The 18151-nt window shown below is 43.1% G+C and overlaps 2 protein-coding genes across 8 annotated transcripts in view; both read left to right on the forward strand.

Moving 5' to 3' along the window:
• COMMD6 (COMM domain containing 6) overlaps positions 1-18151 on the forward strand; it is a 36412-nt gene that overhangs the window by 15257 nt on the left and 3004 nt on the right. Inside the window, exons 1-3 of one of the 7 annotated variants that reach the window (XM_090258075.1) lie at positions 7451-7614; positions 7706-7717; positions 17683-17835. In XM_090258075.1, coding sequence (XP_090114201.1) covers positions 7573-7614; positions 7706-7717; positions 17683-17835 — 207 coding nt within the window. In that variant the 5' untranslated portion in view covers positions 7451-7572. Of the gene's footprint in view, positions 1-7450; positions 7615-7705; positions 7718-7760; positions 7960-17199; positions 17262-17423; positions 17446-17682; positions 17836-18151 lie in introns of those variants that run through there. The other 6 variants (XM_090258076.1, XM_090258077.1, XM_090258079.1 and 3 more) reach the window with 6 other exon arrangements.
• LOC149995932 (endogenous retrovirus group FC1 Env polyprotein-like) lies at positions 3095-4648 on the forward strand. The gene has a single exon (XM_090258832.1). The coding sequence runs from the start codon at positions 3095-3097 to the stop codon at positions 4646-4648; it is 1554 nt and encodes a 517-aa protein (XP_090114958.1).

Raw genomic sequence — 18151 nt, forward strand, 5'->3', positions numbered from 1 at the left:
GGATTAAGCAATACCCAGTACCTGCCCGAGCTAGACAAGGGATTGCAGGTCATCTGCTACGATTGCTCAACGCTGGCATCTTAAGAAAGTGCCAATCGGCTTGGAACACTCCCCTCCTCCCTGTCCAAAAACCGGGAACCCAGGACTATCGCCCGGTCCAGGACCTAAGGGAGGTGAATGCCCGGGTTGAGACGATCCATCCCACGGTGCCAAACCCCTACACCCTCCTGAGCTCATTGCCCCCAACGCACACTTACTACTCTGTCTTGGATTTAAAGGATGCTTTCTTTTGCCTACCACTGGCCCCACAAAGTCAGGAGATATTTGCCTTTGAATGGAACGACCCTGAGAACGGGCTGATAGGGCAGTTTACTTGGACTCGGCTGCCCCAAGGGTTTAAGAACTCGCCCACCATCTTTAATGAGGCCCTGGGCAAAGACCTGCAGGGGATCAGAATTTCTCAGAATTTCCCACCCAGAGGTCGTCCTGTTGCAGTACGTGGACGATATCCTGGTGGCAGCTCAGACGCAGGAAGAATGTGAGGCCGCCACCTTGGACCTACTCCGCGAACTTGAGACCCTTGGGTATCGGGTGTCCGCCAAGAAGGCCCAGATAGCTGCCCGAACTGTGAGTTATTTAGGGTACAATCTGCGAAAAGGGCTGCGGACCCTTTCGGATCAAAGGGTCCAGACCATCCTGCAGATTCCAGAGCCAACCACCAAGAGGCAAGTACGGGAGTTCCTGGGGGCCGTGGGATACTGCAGACTGTGGATTCTGGGATTTGCTACTATAGCTAAGCCCCTACACGACCTAACCAGGGGCAAGGAAAATTCCTTTACCTGGACGGAGGAGGGAAGACAGGCGTTCATGGCCCTCAAGGAGGCTCTCGTCTCTGCCCCGGCCCTAGCGCTGCCTAACTTAGAAAAACCCTTCCAACTCAGTGTGGCTGAGAAGGAGGGAGTGGCCTTAGGGGTATTGAGTCAATCCTTGGGGCCATGGAAGAGGCCCGTAGCCTACTTATCCAAGAGGCTGGACCCCGTAGCGTCGGGATGGCCAACCTGCCTGAGGGCCATTGCAGCCACCTCCTTATTGGTTAAGGAAGCAAGCAAGTTGACTCTGGGACAAGACATCCAGGTTATTGGGGAGCATTATATCGAACAGGTTCTCCGATCACCCCCGGACCGGTGGCTGTCAAATGCACGACTAACTCAGTATCAGGCGCAATTGTTAAACCCGCCAGCGGTGCAGTTCCTAAAAACAACCGCCCTAAACCCAGCTAGCCTGTTGCCAATCCCAGACGCTGAGGTCACGCATGATTGCACCCAAATTTTGGACACGGTGACGGGGGCAAGACCTGACCTAAGGGATCAAGCCTATGAAAAGGCTGACCTAACCCTTTTTACAGACGGGAGCAGCTTCGTGCAGGAAGGACAGCGTTATGCCGGGGCGGCCGTAACTTCAGAGGATACGGTCCTCTGGCAGCAGGCCCTTCCCAGAGGGGCATCTGCTCAAAGGGCAGAACTGAGAGGATTGATTCAGGCCCTCCAAATGGCAAAAGGAAAGGTGGTGAACATCTATACGGACAGCCGTTATGCTTTTGCCACGGCTCATGTACATGGGGCCATTTACAGGGAGAGGGGCCTCCTCACCGCTGGGGGAAAGGGAGTTAAGAACCGTGAGGAGATCCTCTCCTTGCTAGAAGCTATTTGGCTGCCCAGGAAGGTGGCTATTATCCACTGCAAGGGCCATCAAAAAGGAGACTCCCCCATCATCAAGGGAAATAACCTGGCCGATGCCGCCGCAAGGGAGGCGGCCCTAGGTCCTGAAAATAGCCTGTTACCCTTGATTCCTGAACCCAGGCTGCCCCGGACGCCCGTATATTCACTTAAGGAGGCTGAGGAAGGGATGAAGCTAGGGGGCACAAAGGATCAGAACGGCTGGATTGTACTCCCAAATTCCAAAGTATATCTGCCACAAGGGTTGCTAACGAAGATTGTGCAGGACATTCATACCAGCACCCACTTAGGACGAAACAAGTTAGAGCAACTAGTTCGAAAGTACTACGTGGGACCCCATCTACGAGAGGTAATTCACTCGACAACCCTAAGATGTCAAGCCTGTGCCAAGGTGAATGCTCGGAACCAGAAGCTGCCCCGCTTCGTCAGGTATCGGGGAAATGCCCCGGGTGAGCTATGGGAAGTGGACTTTACTGAAATGCCCAAGGGGAAGTTTGGATACAGGTACCTGCTTGTGTTGGTAGATACCTATTCAGGGTGGACAGAAGGTTTCCCCACTAGAGGGGAAACCGCCTCTGTGGTCTGCAAGACACTGTTGAAGGAAATCATTCCAAGGTATGGGCTCCCGGTAGCTATAGGATCGGACAATGGACCAGCATTTATCTCCAGAGTCTCCCAGGAAATAGCTAGCAAATTAGGAATAGATTGGAAATTACATTGTATCTATAGGCCACAGAGCTCAGGGCAGGTAGAAAGAATGAATAGGACCTTGAAGGAAACCCTAGTAAAATTAAGGGAAGAGACCGGCGAAAATTGGGTAGAGCTACTCCCTTTCGCCCTCTTCAGGGCACGGTGTACCCCAAACATAAAAGGTTGGACACCGTATGAAATAATATATGGACAGCCAGTACCAGTAATTCCTAAACTGTCTGCCGAGGAATTAGAAGCCGCTAACCATACTTTCCTCAGATCCCTACAGGCTCTGCAGCAAATAAGAGAAGAGGTCCGGGCCTTCCAGCGATCACAGCACCAGAACTGCGGAGAGGAGGCGAGAACTCCTCAGCCAGAGCCGGGACAGTGGGTGTGGATCCTCAACCATCGAAAGGGGAACCTAGAGCCTCGCTGGACGGGACCTTACCAGGTGATATTAAGCACACCCTCTGCGGTAAGGGTAGCGGAGAAGCCCTACTGGATCCATCTGACCCACACCAAAGCTGCAAAGGATCCTGAAGAAGCCGGCCAAAAGGAAGCACTCAAAGAAGGGGAGAAACGGGTACCAGCGTTGAAGCTCCGGCGGTCCGGCGAAAATGAAGCCTCAGGGTGGACTGTTGTCTCAAAGGCTTAACTACCTGCCTAGCATGCTTTGCCTGACTCTAGTGCTCTTTTCCTCCGCCCATAAGGTACAGTACAATGAGACCATTACAGTACAGGAGGTTAGGCGGCGGGGACACCAGACGTCCGTTGTGACCATCAAGTCATGGAGTTGTACGGGACGGTGCCGAGGGAAGCTAGAAATACCCATACCAGAAAATCAGTTGCAGTGTTTAGACGGATGGAGATGGTTTAGAGAGCCATTTGTGTGCATAAAAGAGGATCAGATAGACCAGTCCTGTAACCAGTGGCCTAACACCTACGGTGGGTGTGCCTACCGGAATTGTCGTGTCCACTGGGGCCATCAGCGGGGTCCTGAGATTCTCCTTACCCTAGATAAGGCAGAAGACCCCATGTGGGAACAGGGGGTACAAGGGAAAGTCTATGTAGGAATGACTCACCAGGGGCCAGTAGGAGACATCATCATCTTTAAGAAAAGGGAACTGGCCCTAGGGCTAAACAAGGTGAAAAAGGTTCAGAAAATAGTACAGCAAGCAGAACCCCAGCTTCAGCGAACGGGGACACCATTCTCCTGGATTAGCCTCATTCAGGAGGGAGCAGCGCTACTGAATATAAGTAGCCCAGACACCTACTCCGATTGCTTCCTCTGTGCCTCGCTGACCCGGCCTCCTTTAATAGCGGTGCAGGTAAACGCCACCCCCACTGGTGGCCCATCCGGGACAGAAAAGCCACTAGAGGAAGGAAAGGAAGTCCCCGTACACGCCCCCTTGTTTTTACCCACAAGAAATCCCTGGTACCCAAATAGCTCCACCTGGTGTGCGGATAACTCTGCATCTGGGTACCTTACAGCCCCCCCTGGATTGTTCTTTTGGGCAAACCAAACTCTCACCCCCCAGATGTTATGTCCTAGCCAGGTGGAATATGTCCTAGTTGTTCTAGCTCCCCAGTTATATGCTTATGCCCCCGGAGAATTGGAGATCAAGGTAATCAACTCGACCCTGCAGAAGCGCGCAGTATTCCTTCCTCTGCTAGTAGGGCTAAGTTTTGCCGCCTCTGTGACCAGCATTAGCGTAGGAGGGGCGGGTCTCGCCACAAGCCTCCAGTCACAAGAGACCCTCCGGCGGGAACTAGATGAGGCTTTAGGCTCTATAGCTGACTCCCTAGCTTCACTCCAAAGACAGGTTTTATCAGTAGCCAGGGTAGCCCAGCGAAATCGGCGGGCATTGGACCTCCTGACAGCAGATAAAGGGGGAACATGTCTCTTCCTAGGTGAGGAATGCTGCTACTATGTAAACGAGAGTGGGGTAGTAGAACAGAATATCCAAAACCTTAATAGACTTAGAGATAGGCTAAGACCAGCAAACTCAGAAACACCATCCTGGTGGCAATCCACTCTGTATTCCATCTTAACTCCCTTAATTGGCCCCCTAGTTCTGCTCTTCCTCGGCTTGTTAATAGGCCCCTGTGTCCTAAACAAACTGTTTGCCTTTATTAAAGACAGGATAGACACAGTTAAGCTCATGGTGCTATCTCAGCCCTATACCATCCTACCGCAAGCAGACCAGGAGTCAAGGGTTTGACTCGGGGTTAAGAGAAGGAGGGAATGTTGAGAGTGGAAAAGAGCCCACCAGCAAAGGGGGGGCCCATTGGGGAAGACAGATAGAAGGGGAATAGAAAGTTACAGAGGCAGGCAACTTGCACAACAGGATGTAACGGAATTTGCAGCTGAGCTAAGATAACAGGATGTGCTGCTAAGCTAAGATTAGAAACTGCTGTTGCCAGGGCCTCAAGGGAAAGGGCGCCAAAGTCGAGCTAGCGCGCCAAGAAAAAGTTTTAAACTCACCAATGGTATCTAATCGCTCGCCCAAAGATGAGCCAATTGCTAACCGCCACATTTGCTTTTGTAGCGTTGCTTTGCTTGCTAGGAGTGCATAAAAACGCAGCGAACTGCGGGGCGGGCGCGACTCCCCTTTGGTAGCTCTTGTTGTGCCTTTGGGCATAATCGGGAGTTCGCCCCTGCGCAGGTTAAAACTGTTGGCCAATAAATCGATCCATCAACTGGCATCGGTCTCTGAGGATTCCTTGACTCGCAAATCGAATATAACAAGACTCAATGGTTTGGCTGAACTAAGTGGCTGGGTTGGTGAAGAATGGGGTGGTCTGTGAGCTTCACTTTAAAACTGGTTTCTGTTTTCTGTCCTAGAGGCTTAAACAGAAAGAGCCCAGAGGCCTGAGAGAGGGGAAACCTAAAATATTTCCCTCAGCCCAAACTAAGTATAATGGGCAAAAGGGTTTTGGACAGGTGAGATGTACCTGGCACACCTTCCTCCAAAGAAGCCCTTCTTTTCCCTAATGTGGGACATTGAAAAATTAATACCTATCTTTTGTCATCTAGTGGTTATGGATTGAATGATGTCCTTTAACCCTGTTGCCAAATCTGTTGCCTCCAGAATACAACAAGGATGCCAGCCTGTTAAACCAAGCACACTGTTGTCAGGGGACAGCCAACCAACCTGGAGTCTGCACGATCCTTCCCCCTGTGGGAAGGCCACCCTCCCCTCCACACCCCCACTCTTATTAGGGATTTCTGGACCCAAGGGTAGGTAGGACGACAACCATGTCCAACTTAAAGCAGCTAGAGAAGCTCGAGACCTTCACCCATTGTCCTTTATAAGATTATAAAGGGTCTTAAGTCTGAGAAGGAGGGATTGTTATTTTTTATTGTTAAAATAATTAATTATTTATTTATTTTAAAAAGAAGAAGAAGAATATATGAAAGGGTGAGGCAGGAGAGCTTGTATGTATGACCCATGGGCATGGACTTGGGGGGGATTGTTGGGAGACGGGGGGTGCTGGGCGGAGGGGAGCAAAGGGGAAAAAATTGGAACTATTGTAACAATATAATCAATAAAATATACTTTAAAAAAAGATAAAATAAGGAGGTTATCCTGGATTACCTGGGTAATCCCAATATAATCATTTGAGACCTTAAAAGCAATAACTTTTTCACGCTGGCATCAGAGCCATGTGGTGAAGGAAAGATGATGCAGAACTGGCAGTCAAAAGGATTCAAAGTGTGAAGAGGACTTGAACTGACATTGGCTTTGAAGATGGAAGAAAGGGGCCACAAGACAAGAAATGTGGATGAGTTCTAGAAGCTGAGATCTGTCCCCACCCACTCCTTCAAAAGCCAGCATGGAAATGGCAACTGCATAAAACTGATTTCTGCCAACAACCAGAGCCTCCAGGAGGAACCAAGGCAGTCCTGCTATTTCACCAGCTCAGTTCTACATTAGAAAAGGCTAAGGAGACACCATGATTAAATTCATCAGGTAGTCCTTGATTCGATGCCATTGGTGGGTAAGGAACAACTTTTTTTTAAGATTATATTTATTTTTAGAGAGATGGGAAGGGAGAGAGAAAGAAGAGAGACATTATCAATTGGTTGCCTCTCATCTGCAGCACGACCAGGGGACCAAACCACAACCCAGGAATGTGCCCTGACAGGGAATCCAACCTCTGGCTGATGCCCAACCAACTGAGCCACAGGAGTGAAGGCAGGGTAGAGAAGTTTTTAAGAATATTGTTGAGACAGCTGAGGAAACCTGAATTTGGCCCATGTGTTAGATAGTAGTTTGTATCGACTTTAAATTTCCTGAATGGGAGAGTTGTGACTTTTTTAAGAGACTGCCCTTGTTCTTCAGAGATACACGCTCAAGCATTTAGGAATAAGGTGTCGTCTTCCCTGTGCATGGATCTAGGGTTAAAGCAATTGTGTAAAAATGTTAAGTTGGTGAATCTAGATGAAGTGTATCAGTCTGTTAAAAGAACTACTTTTGCAATTTTTCTTAAACCCAGTTCAAGTTTTTCAGCATAAAAAGCTCACGGGGGACAAAACTCGCCGCGGGTACTCTGTAGCCTGGATTTGAGATGAGCGGCAGGAAAGTGCGAAGCCCAGACGGGAGGCTGGGGGCGCAGCGGGGATACACCAAGTTCCCCACCCCACCACCAGCAAGCCCGGTGAACTAAATCCGAGCGACGAAAGCTGACTTTATAACTATAGTTCCCACAAGCTTCTCCTTCGCAAGACGAACTTCTACGGGGAAGGGGGGGGGGGTTAGCTTTCCAGCCGCTTTATAATTTGATTAGGACCAAAACCTCTTAGGGCCACAACGGGGAGGGGGGGTGGGGGGGGTAGGAAGAGTCCACGTCTAAAGCATGAGCAGGGGGAGACGGCGTCCTACAGTTAATAGGTCTTTCCGTGGCAGGGTATATCCTAAGTATTCGAAACTATCGTCCTACAGTAATTAATTGTTTCCTAAGCGGCTTCTTAAAACTGATACGTAATTCCTCCTCTGGGTGAGTTACACGAAGATGTGTGTTTCGTGCTCCCCCACGGCCGCTGAGGGCGCCAGCACCCCGGCGCCGCGAGGAGGAAGCGGAAGTGCCGGCGCCTCGGGGAGCTGCCGCCTGAGTCGGTGGTCCGGTTCCCTGGCCCCGTGCCATGGAGGGGTCTGGCGAGCCGCTCTTGGATGCTAAGGCCAAGGTAAGTCTTGGCGTAGAAGAAACCGGGGCAGCGGGCTTCTGGTGCAAGGAAGATCATTCCCTGAATTGTGTTTTGTCTGCTTCCGTTTCAGGTCACCAACCAGGTGAGTGAGTGGCAGCCCCGCCGGGGCGTTAGCGGGCCTCCGCTAGGGAAGGGGCGGGCTGCGGCACCTGGCCCGCCTCCGGCCTCGGACCGCGAGTGGTCGAAGCCTCCTGGAACCTTAAACAGCCAACCTGGTACCTCCCGCCCCCGGCCAAGGCCCGTGTCCGCGAGCTGGGGACTGTCGTTCCCCGAACTCCGCATCGCTCCTTCCTTTTGGCACCTGTGATGGTAGCCACTGCCATTGTAATTTCACCTCCCCACCCACCCCAGCGGGAAGAGTGCAGACTCAGAGTTCGTCATTCGGCACCATTTATTGGCTGCTAGGTACACAGTATTTTGGAATGATTGTAGAGGGAAGAAATTATTTAAAAGTTACAAAATAGCACCGCAAACGTTTTCTTAGTTTTAAAAACCAATTATTTTGAGGATGGAGTGTATACTTCTTTGACTTTCCAATGTATATATATTTACGCTAATAAGGATTTGATTGTTTTTTAGATATATCTTTATGCTGTTTCTTTGTTACAAGTGTTCTTGTTCTATTTTAGTTAATAAACCATTTTTAGACAAATAACTTAAAACATTTTTCCCAAAAGAAGAGTACTAAAGTATTTTAGGTCAAGAGTCACCCAGGTCCATACAAAATACTAGAGGAAAGGGCTGAGATAAGACGTAATGAGAATACAAGGGGCTAAGAAACTGTGTCTCCAAGTGATCTTGCTGTTGTTTTCAAGGATTCCTGGGAGGTGGGGAAACTCAGTTAGGAATCAACACTCATTATCTGGCTTTGCTCAGAATTACTGAGTTAGTGCACTTTGATTCAGTCTTTCCTAAATCATTTTATCTATTCACTTACACTAAATCATTTGAGTAAGGTGACTGAAACCGAGTTATATTAGACTTTTTATTAGACCGTAACTGTTCTGGAGGTCAGAAGTCCAAAGTTAGTGTCGTAGGACTAAAAGTCAAGGCTTTGGCAGGGCTGTGTTTATTCTGGAAGCTCTTGGGGAGAATCTTTCCTTGTCTTTTCCAGCTTCCAAAGGCTGCTCACATTCCTTGGCTTGTGGGTTCTGCTTCCATCTTCAAAGCACATCTTTTGTCACCTCTCTGCTACCATCATCATCATGTTACCTTCTCTGACTCTGATCTTCCTGCCTCCCTCTTATAAGGACTGATCACATTGGGCCCATCTCGGTAATCGAGGAAACTCCTCACCTCAAGATTCTTAAGTTAGTCATATCCAAAAAGTCTGTTTTGTCTTGTAGGGTAACACTCACAGGTTTCAGGAACTGGAATGTGGGCAAGTTTGCGGGGCTGTTCTTCAGCCTCCTACTCATCTCTTCCATGCGGTCATTCACAAGTTACATGATTGTTTACATAGAAAAAGCCAAGATATTTTACTATCAATATTAGAATTAGTATGTGAGTTTAGCAAGGTGATTCAATTGTTTTTCTATATTTAGACAAGAGTTGAAATATATTATTTTAAAGATATTTGCAACATTCCGAAAGAAAAAGTACCTTGTAATCTAATAAAAGATGTTTAAAACTTTTATGAAGAAAATTACAGAAATGGTTAGATTTTCAGTTTCTAATCCAGTGTGTAAGAAAGTTGGAAGTCATCAATTTATCCTAAAAACAAAAAGGTGAACAAACTGAAAAATCAACTGCTCCTCTTAGATTGTTAGAAGTGAGGTCACAAGGTATATACCCCCTGCTCCCAAAATTAGGGAGACAGGTAACTAAGAGAATTATAACTTACTAGAAGAGAAACCTGCAAAAACCAGTGCCAGGGTAGGAAAACCTATGCTGTAATTGACAACTGCTGGAGACTCAGTGTGGGCAAGTCTGAGAGCTAAAATCTCAAGGACCCAGTCATTTGGAGGGCCTCACACTTTGGTGAGTTTTATTTCTAGGAACTCTGAAACTGGACTTTTTGATTCATAGGTCATGCTCCTTTGATAATACATTGCTACATAAAATGATTATGTCTACTCGAGTAATACAGGAGAAGAAAACCTAGCTATAAATCATTTTTGTCTATATATGCTGTTTAAATGTACCACATATAGCTGATATTTATGGCTAGTATTAGTGTGAATTCCTTGATGAATAATACCTTCTCTCCTTATTTCTCATCAGTATGTGAGTTATCCAGATTAATTGGGACCACATCTCCATTGAGTTTACAACCCCCATATAATCCATCAGCATACTCTTTTTCTCTCCTTTTAAAAATAATCTAAATTGACCTCTCCTTGCTGCTTCCTGCGTCCAAGCCACCATCCTCTTGCCTAGACTACTACAATAGGCTCCCAGTTGGATTTGCTTTCTTTCCTTCCTAAACTTAATGACCCATCCCACAGTGGATGAGCTCTCCTCTGCTCAAAGCCTATTAACAGATTCCTGCCACATTAGAAAAAAGTCAATTATTTACTATGGCCCACAGGCCCTTCAAAATAGAATTACTTTTCTTTTTAAAGATTTTATTTTTAGAGAGAGGGGAAGGGGAGGGAGAAAGAGAGGGAGAGAAACATTAATGTGTGGTTGGTTGCCTTGCGCACCCCGAACTGGGGACCTGGTCTGCAACCCAGGCATGTGTCCTGACTGGGAATCGAACCAGCGACACTTTGGTTCACAGGTCAGTGCTCAGTCCACTGAGCCACACCAGCAAAATGGAATTACTTGCTGACAGTCTGCAAAATGAATTCCTCATCTCTTCCCACTCATGCCACTCCAGCCACATGGGTCTCATTGTTCCCTATACACATGCCAGGCATGCTTCTCCCTCTGTCCAGAATACTCTTTCTCTAGATATCAGTGTTGCTTTTTCCTTCACTTCAGACCTCTACTCAAAAGCCCACTCTTCAAAGATGTCACCGCAGGCTTGCTCTAGCCAGCATTTTTAGTCATGCTATCTCCTTACCTTTTTTTTTTTTTTTTTTAACACTTTTTATAACACTACAACTTCATTATATGTTTGTTGTCTGTCTTCCCCCCTAAAATGTGAATTCCTGAGGTCAAGAACTTTGTTTTATTCTTTTCTATAACCCCAGTACCTAGAACATAGTATATTTAGTAAATACTTATTGAATAATGGGGCAGAGAAACATAGTAACTTATACAAAACCATGTTGTTATAAGGTGGGAGAGCTGAGATTGAAACTCAGGTGTGTCTGGCTTTAGAATTTGCTTGTTAAATTGAACAAACCACAGTGCTATATTGCCCAGCACCAGAGGTCTACGATTATTTCCCATTATGCTATTTAGAATCATTTTTGATGTAATTCATGATTCTCTTACGTAGATGTCTAATTAGAACTCTTCTTAGATGAATGATTGTTCCTATTGCTGCCCCATTCTTTTTCTTGCCAGTTTTATGGTATAAATTAAAAGAAATATGTGTTATTGACTCACAGTATCTAGTGCCATCTTCCCTCTTCCCATAGATAAGAAATAATTACTTAAATTTTGTACAGATTATGTAGTGGTTTGTAAATGTCTGAGTGTCTTGTTCTTTATTGTGTTGGATGTACCAACTGCCCTGAAGGCATTTACAGTCTGTTGGATGGGGGTAGAGAAACAAACCCACAGGTGACTAGTATAGAAAGCAGAATGTATGTTCTAAGTGCTAGGGTATAAGAAGAACATTCATAAAAAGGTTGAGTAAACCAGGAAGGAGTTCACAGAGCAGGTAGAATTGGAGAGGAGTTTTGAATTTTAAGATGTTGGAGAGTTGTATGCCAAGGGGAATGAACAGCATGAGCAAAGCTGTGAAGATTGGAAGTTAATTTAAAGAAGGAATGCCGTCCAGTTGAGTGAGTACCAGGAGGAAAGTTCTGTGGAACTGTTGTGACAGGTCTTCAGTGCTAGGTGGGTGCTTGGTAACTAATTCTTCAGGCAGCTGACTTTACAGGTTTTGACCTGTTGTGTTAATTCATAAGCAGTATTTAGAGTCTATACTCTGGATTGGAGCCAAGAAGGACTAGAGGCAAGAAAGTAATTAGGAGGCCGCAGTAAAATTCAAGGCAAGGCTTTGAAAATAGGCTTTGAATAGGTTTGCAGCAGTGAGATTGGGAAGAAGGAAGTAAGTCAGTGGCATCGGCTGAAATAAAATCTTGAGTACCTATCAGTTCATACATGTTTTGAGTAAGGGGGAGAGAAAAGTCATAGTTGACCAAAGTTCAGATGTGAGTCACCAGGAAAATGGGGGTCATCAGTAGAAATGAAATGAAGATGAAAAACATTTCTGAGGAAAGATGGTATGTTTGGTGGTGCTGGGCAATTGTGCTGTGCACTTACTACTAGTGAATGTGTTTAATGGGAAAGACTTTATTTTTCTGTATTATTTTTAGTGGATGTATTAACATCTCAGGGGTAGCTGGTTACTTGAAATATTTTTTTGGTTATTTGTATTTGCTAAAATTCACATAAACCAGTATAGTTCAGATTATATAGTTATGAGAATACATTTTTGATAAATCATATGTTAAGCTTATTAATAAAGTTATTTTCTGTTAGTTGTTGTGCTCCGCTTTAGTTACCTATTGCTGCATAACAAAGTACCCAAAACTTAGTGACTTGACACAACTGTTTAATTATTTCTTGTGACACTGTGGGTTAACTTTTAGCTGGGTGGTGGTTTCTACTCCCTATCATTTCAGCTAGAGCTTGAGTCATCGAGGAACCTAATTGGGCCGGAAATCAAGAGGGCTCACTCACATGGCTCAGTGACGTCTTTGCTGAGAGCTCAGCTAGAGCTGATAATTGGAGTGACTTGACTCCTTCACACGGCTGTCCACATCATGGTGGCCAGGTTCCAGGGGGGAAAGTCCCGAGGGCCAGTGTTCCACGAAGCACGAGGCAAACACTTCCAGAAAGCCTCTTCCACCATATGCTGCTGGTCAAGGCAATCGCAGGGACAGCTCAGATTCATGCACAGGGAAAACAAGCTCCATTTCTTGATGTGAGGAGTCACGTGTACATATTCTAATTTTTAGGTGCTATCTTTGGAGACCAGTTAACAGAAGTTCTAAACATTAATTCAATGAATACTTATTGGGACATTCATTTTGTACCAGATATTGTTCTAGTAGATTTGATACTAAACTAGGTCGATAATGCTCCTGCTCTCTTGAAGGTTAACATGTTGCGTACTGGGGAATTTAAATGCCTTTTAGAAATGACAAGAATTCTCGCCACCCGTACGCAATGTGTTGTTAACATAATAATGTCCAATAGTGCTAACTACTATTAAGAAAATAAAGCAAAGTATGGAGGAAGGTGCCATTAAACAAGATAAGGAAGGCTGGTGACTTAGCAAATGCTTACTTGAGCTAGAGCTTACGTAAATTCTCAAGAAGAAATTTGCTAATAACCAATGCCTCAATCAGTTTTCACCTATATGTTAACACAGGTGTAGCACAGTACTATCCAAGAGAACTCTGCAATGATGGAAATGTTCTGTGTTGGCCCTGTCGGTATGGTAGTGCTAGCTAGCCACATGTAACGGTTGAGCACTTGATATGTAGCTAGTGCAACCAAGAACTGATATTTTTTATTCTACGTAATTTTAATTAATTTAAATAGTCACATTTGGCTACTGACTACAGTATTGGACTGCTCGAGTCTAATAAGTAGAAGATGCTGAATATTCTTGTCCTGTTCCAGACCCCGCTACTTTCTTGACCTACTAGATCTTAGTTTATTTCCAAATACTAATCACATTGCAGCTAGGTACAACTACAAATGCGTAGAGTATGGCGTCAGGCAAATTTGGATTTGAGTAACCAGCTCTACTAGTTTTGTGTCCTTGGATGAGTTGTTTAATCAGTCTTCCTCAGCACTCTTGAGAGAGTTGAATGGTGTGCAGAACACTTAACGTTCCTTTCATTTGAAAACTTTGATTTTATGGAGAGAACATAGAAGTGTGTGTTTTGTGACTCCAGCTATAAAAATTACATACAGATAAAGACTTGCAATGGAGGCACAGGAATATAAGAAAATAGTTGTTAGGAAGGAGTTGTGCATGATTATTTTTCTAATTTTCTCCTGTGTTGTGTTTTGAAAAATAAATAAATTTAAACTGAAATGGTCTATCAATGTCAATTTTGTGGGCAGTGTTTATAGTGATGTTTTTATATTACTAATAATTTCAGCTACCCCATCAGTTAATTTTTAGTGTGATTGACTACAGCTAATTTCTTTGTTCACCTTTTTTAAAATATTTATTTGTTTGTATTTATTTATTTATTTATTTTTAGAGAGAGGGGAAAGGAGAAAGAGAGGGAGAGAAACATCACTGTGTGGTTGCCTCTCACTTGCACCCCTGACTGGGGACCTGACATGCAACCTAGTCACGTGCCCTGACTGGGAATCAAACCAGTGACACTTGGCTCGCAGGCCGATGCTCAATCCACTGAGCCACAGAAGCTAGGGCTCTTTGTTCACCTTCTAATCTACATGTGCTTTCTGATTATTTTTCTTTGTATTCATTTTACTTCTGGATTTTTTGTTTACTTTTTCACTAACTTTTTTGCATGTTTTCTTTGTAAATTATTTTCTTCATTCTACAAGAATTTTGAGACTACATTGTTCATTCTCCATAGTGATGCTTGCTCTGCTTTGACTTTTTGTTTGTTTTTAGTTCTTTTAAAAAATCTATGCAGTTATTCTTATTTAAAGCTAAACCACATTTATTAAAAGGTTTACTTTTAATTTGCATTTAAATGTTTAGAATTTGGGAAATTCCCATCTCATAAATCTAATCACAGCTTCCTTCAACCAATGAATACTAACTTTGCACAATAAGTGTCTGAATGGCAGCTCTCTGTATTTCCTCACCTGCCAGTTTCACGGTTGTAATGGTCAGTGAATTCCAACATTGTTTCTTAATTGCTGTTCACTTGAAATGTTCTAGATAATTCAAAGGTTTATGTCAGATGTTAAGAGTCACATAATCAATGTTTTAGTCTACTATTTTACTACGGACAGTGAAAATGGAACTTCTTGCATGAAGGAGTTGTACAGGCTGGATAAGTTTAAAAAGTGTCCAGTTAAATTTTGGGACATCACCACTGAACTGGTATAAAAATTCTCTCTAATCATGAACTCTCTTGAATTATGTCCTTGGATTTTTAGCCACTTACTGAACATTCTGTTTAGATATTCCTTCTTACTTCTTGGGTATACCTTTGGAATTAAAAAATATAAAGTGCTGATTGATACATGGTGTCAGAATTCTCCCAGTCATCTGGGCTCAGATTTTTATGGTTGTCTTTGATACCTCCCATAACTATGTAGACAGTCATCAGTACCTTGTGATTAATTCTTTATAGGTTCAGCTTAATCCTACTTGTCACCGCCTTTATTTAGGCACTTAAAACTTTATACCTGGATTATTGTGTTCTGCTCCCACCAGATGGATATATGGTACTTTCATATCATTCTCTGTGAGTCCCCATTGCCTACAAGAAAAGTGTAAATGACTTATATATGTTGTTTTGCCATAATAAGATAGAGTATATGAGAATATTTTGGAAACCTCTGAAAACTCATACAATTTGCAAAGAACTACTTGGCCTCTTGATCACTTTTCTCGGCTTCATTTTCCATGTTTCTTACAAAAAGCCTTCCACTTTAAGACAGATAAATGTGCTGTTTCTGAACCAGATACTGCTTTCATCTCTGCTTGGCGTAGCTCGATATTTATTAATCACTTATTCTTTGCTAGGTGTGTGTTTATGGGATATGTAAATAACCCACATTTTTTGCTTCATTTCAGTTCTGTTCTTCAAAAGTGAGTTTAAAATTATCCCTTCTGTGCCGTTTCCCTTGATCACCCTAGCCTACATCACTTTTTCTTTTCAACCAGGAGCTCACTGACTATATGTTGTTCAAAATAACATGTACCCAAAACATATGGACAGTTTAATGAGTTATTTTAAGTTTTCCAGTTTTATTGAGATATAATTGTCATAGAGTGCTGTATAAGTTAAGGTATACTATATAATGACTCAACAGACATATACAGCGAAATGATTACCACAGTAAATTTAGTTAACCTTCATCTCCTTGTACGGTTGCTAAAAAAAAAGGAGAGAGAGAGAGAAAGAGTAATTTAAAAGTGAAGATCTGTGAAACCACAATCAGAACTCAAGAAATGGAGCATTACTGGTACCTAGAAGTCTTAACCACATGCCCCTCCCCAATCAAACCTCTTCCTTCCCCCCTATCCTTTTGTGATAATCATATTCTTGCTGTTTATAGTTTTGTGATCTGTGTATGCCTCCCTAAACTCATATTTTGTTTCTCAAGTTTAAGTGATGGAATCACATAAGTTTTTTACATTTCTTTTGGCATTTTTAGTGTGAAGTCTAGCAGAAGTTATTTATTTTCATTGCTGTACAGCATTTCATTTATCTGTTCTATTACTAATATACATTTGGGCTATTTATAGTGTAGGGCTATTAGGAATAAAGCTAATACATTCTGGTATATGTATCCTGTGTATATATGCACAAGTTTTTCTGGGTTATATTTGTAGTTGAATCACTGGATCTCAGGGTGTACTTCAGCTTTTCTAGGTAAAGCCAGTTTTCCAAAAGACTGGACCAATTTAGACACCCATCAACAGCATATGACAGTTCCTTTTTTCCTTATACTTAGAATTGTCAGACTTAAAACCTTGCATTTTGGTAGGTGTGTAGTGGTATTTCATTGTGGTTTACATTTGCCTTTTCCTGTTTCCTTTTTGTATGTTTATTCAGTGAAGTTCTTTTGTTCTGTATCTACTATCTTTTCTTTATTTATGTACAGGACACTTTTAATTAATATGTACATATACAATCTACTTACTTATTAAATACATTAACCTTTTTATTAGCACCAGCCTTCCCTTAATGCTGTAACTAATTAGGCCGAAGCTAGTCTGAGAAAGAAGAAAATTGTGCTTCTCACACTAATTCCACCTTTTATAAAAAGAAATTTATTAACAAGCAAAGCTTTTACACAGTCAGTATTAATTTGGTAGCAAAAGGTATCATCAGTAGACAAGTGTTTTTTGTGAGTGCCTGCTAATTCCCCCACTCATGGTCTTATGTTTCAGAGTCAGTGTTAAGAGCCGCAGTTAGCCAATCCCATTTCGTGCCATAGCAACACCAAACAGCCATGACAGGAATCAGCTAAAAAGCGTTGAGGCAGCCACTAGTCAAGAAGCATGTCATCTTTGGAGTCAAACAGACTTTGGTTTCAGTTCTGATTCCAGAAGTGTGTGACCTTGTGCAAATTATCTAAGCTATCTGAAATTCAGTTGTGTCATCTGCAAAATGGAAATAATAGCCTTTAATGTTGTGATGACTCAGGTGAGGCATTTAATACATGTAAACAGCATAGATCACCTGGCCGGTATTCATCATCAACAGTGATGAAATCCCAAACCACCTGTCACCTGGTATTTATGCTAATATAAGGTTTCAGGTCAACGACTGTGGAGAGGGAAGAACCTGGAATGATTCCCATGTGTGCCTCAATTAAATATGAAGATGGTGTATAATTCATCTTTCATTTTAGGACTTTTAGGTTATGGAATGGGGGAGGGCATACATGGAACAGGAAAGAGAAGTGAGAGGCCAAAGCACCTGGAGTCCCCTTAAATGCAGGGAAAAAATGAAAGGAAAACCAGTATTGCCACATCTTCCTTCTACTTCCATTACACACCTGGTGGAGATGGTTGTTTTTTGTTTTTTTCTTTTCCTTTTGTAATTATGACAGTATTGTTTTCTAACTCTGTTTATATCCCTTATTGCTTCTCTCCATTTTCATTTGGTGTTTTTTTCCTCCAGCAATATTAAAATGAAGATATTATGTTTGGCAAAAGTTGAATGTGAGAGCAGGAAACTTAAATAAATATCTGCATTCAGGGCAGTATTATTACCAATGTGTTGTTTTGTCCTGTTTTCATTACAGCTTGTAGATTTTCAGTGGAAACTGGGAATGGCTGTGAGCTCAGACAGTTGCAGATCACTTAAGTATCCTTATGTTGCAGTGATGCTAAAAGTGGCAGATCATTCAGGCCAAGTGAAGACCAAGTCTTTTGAAATGACAATTCCACAGTTTCAGGTTTGTGTTTAACTCATTTAATTTTAGCTCATTGTCCTGTAATTGCTGCTTAAAATTGTGAGTAAAATCGTTGTTAAAGGAGAATATTAATTGTTTTATTTGCAGTTGTTTTGATGTGCTTAATACTTATTTGTACAAAAGATCTGAATTTCTTTTCTTTGGGAATTAGAAAAATTATTTTTAATATAATATGCTGGATTTGTATACTGTGACATTTGATAACTTTCTTCTGTAGTATATTTAGGAAGTTCTTACCTTCTCAGACAGGGTATTTACTTTGATTTTTAACATTCTTATTTTTTTTAGGCTTAGTATT

This window comes from Furipterus horrens, unplaced genomic scaffold, assembly GCF_987537825.1.
Source record: "Furipterus horrens unplaced genomic scaffold, mFurHor1.1.pri manual_scaffold_12, whole genome shotgun sequence".
In the NCBI taxonomy this organism is placed as follows: Eukaryota; Metazoa; Chordata; class Mammalia; order Chiroptera; family Furipteridae; genus Furipterus; species Furipterus horrens.

What these genes read in the sequence shown, in the direction of transcription:
- LOC149995932 (XM_090258832.1), top strand. Translation starts at nt 3,095, where the DNA reads ATGCTTTGCCTGACTCTAGTGCTCTTTTCCTCCGCCCATAAGGTACAG.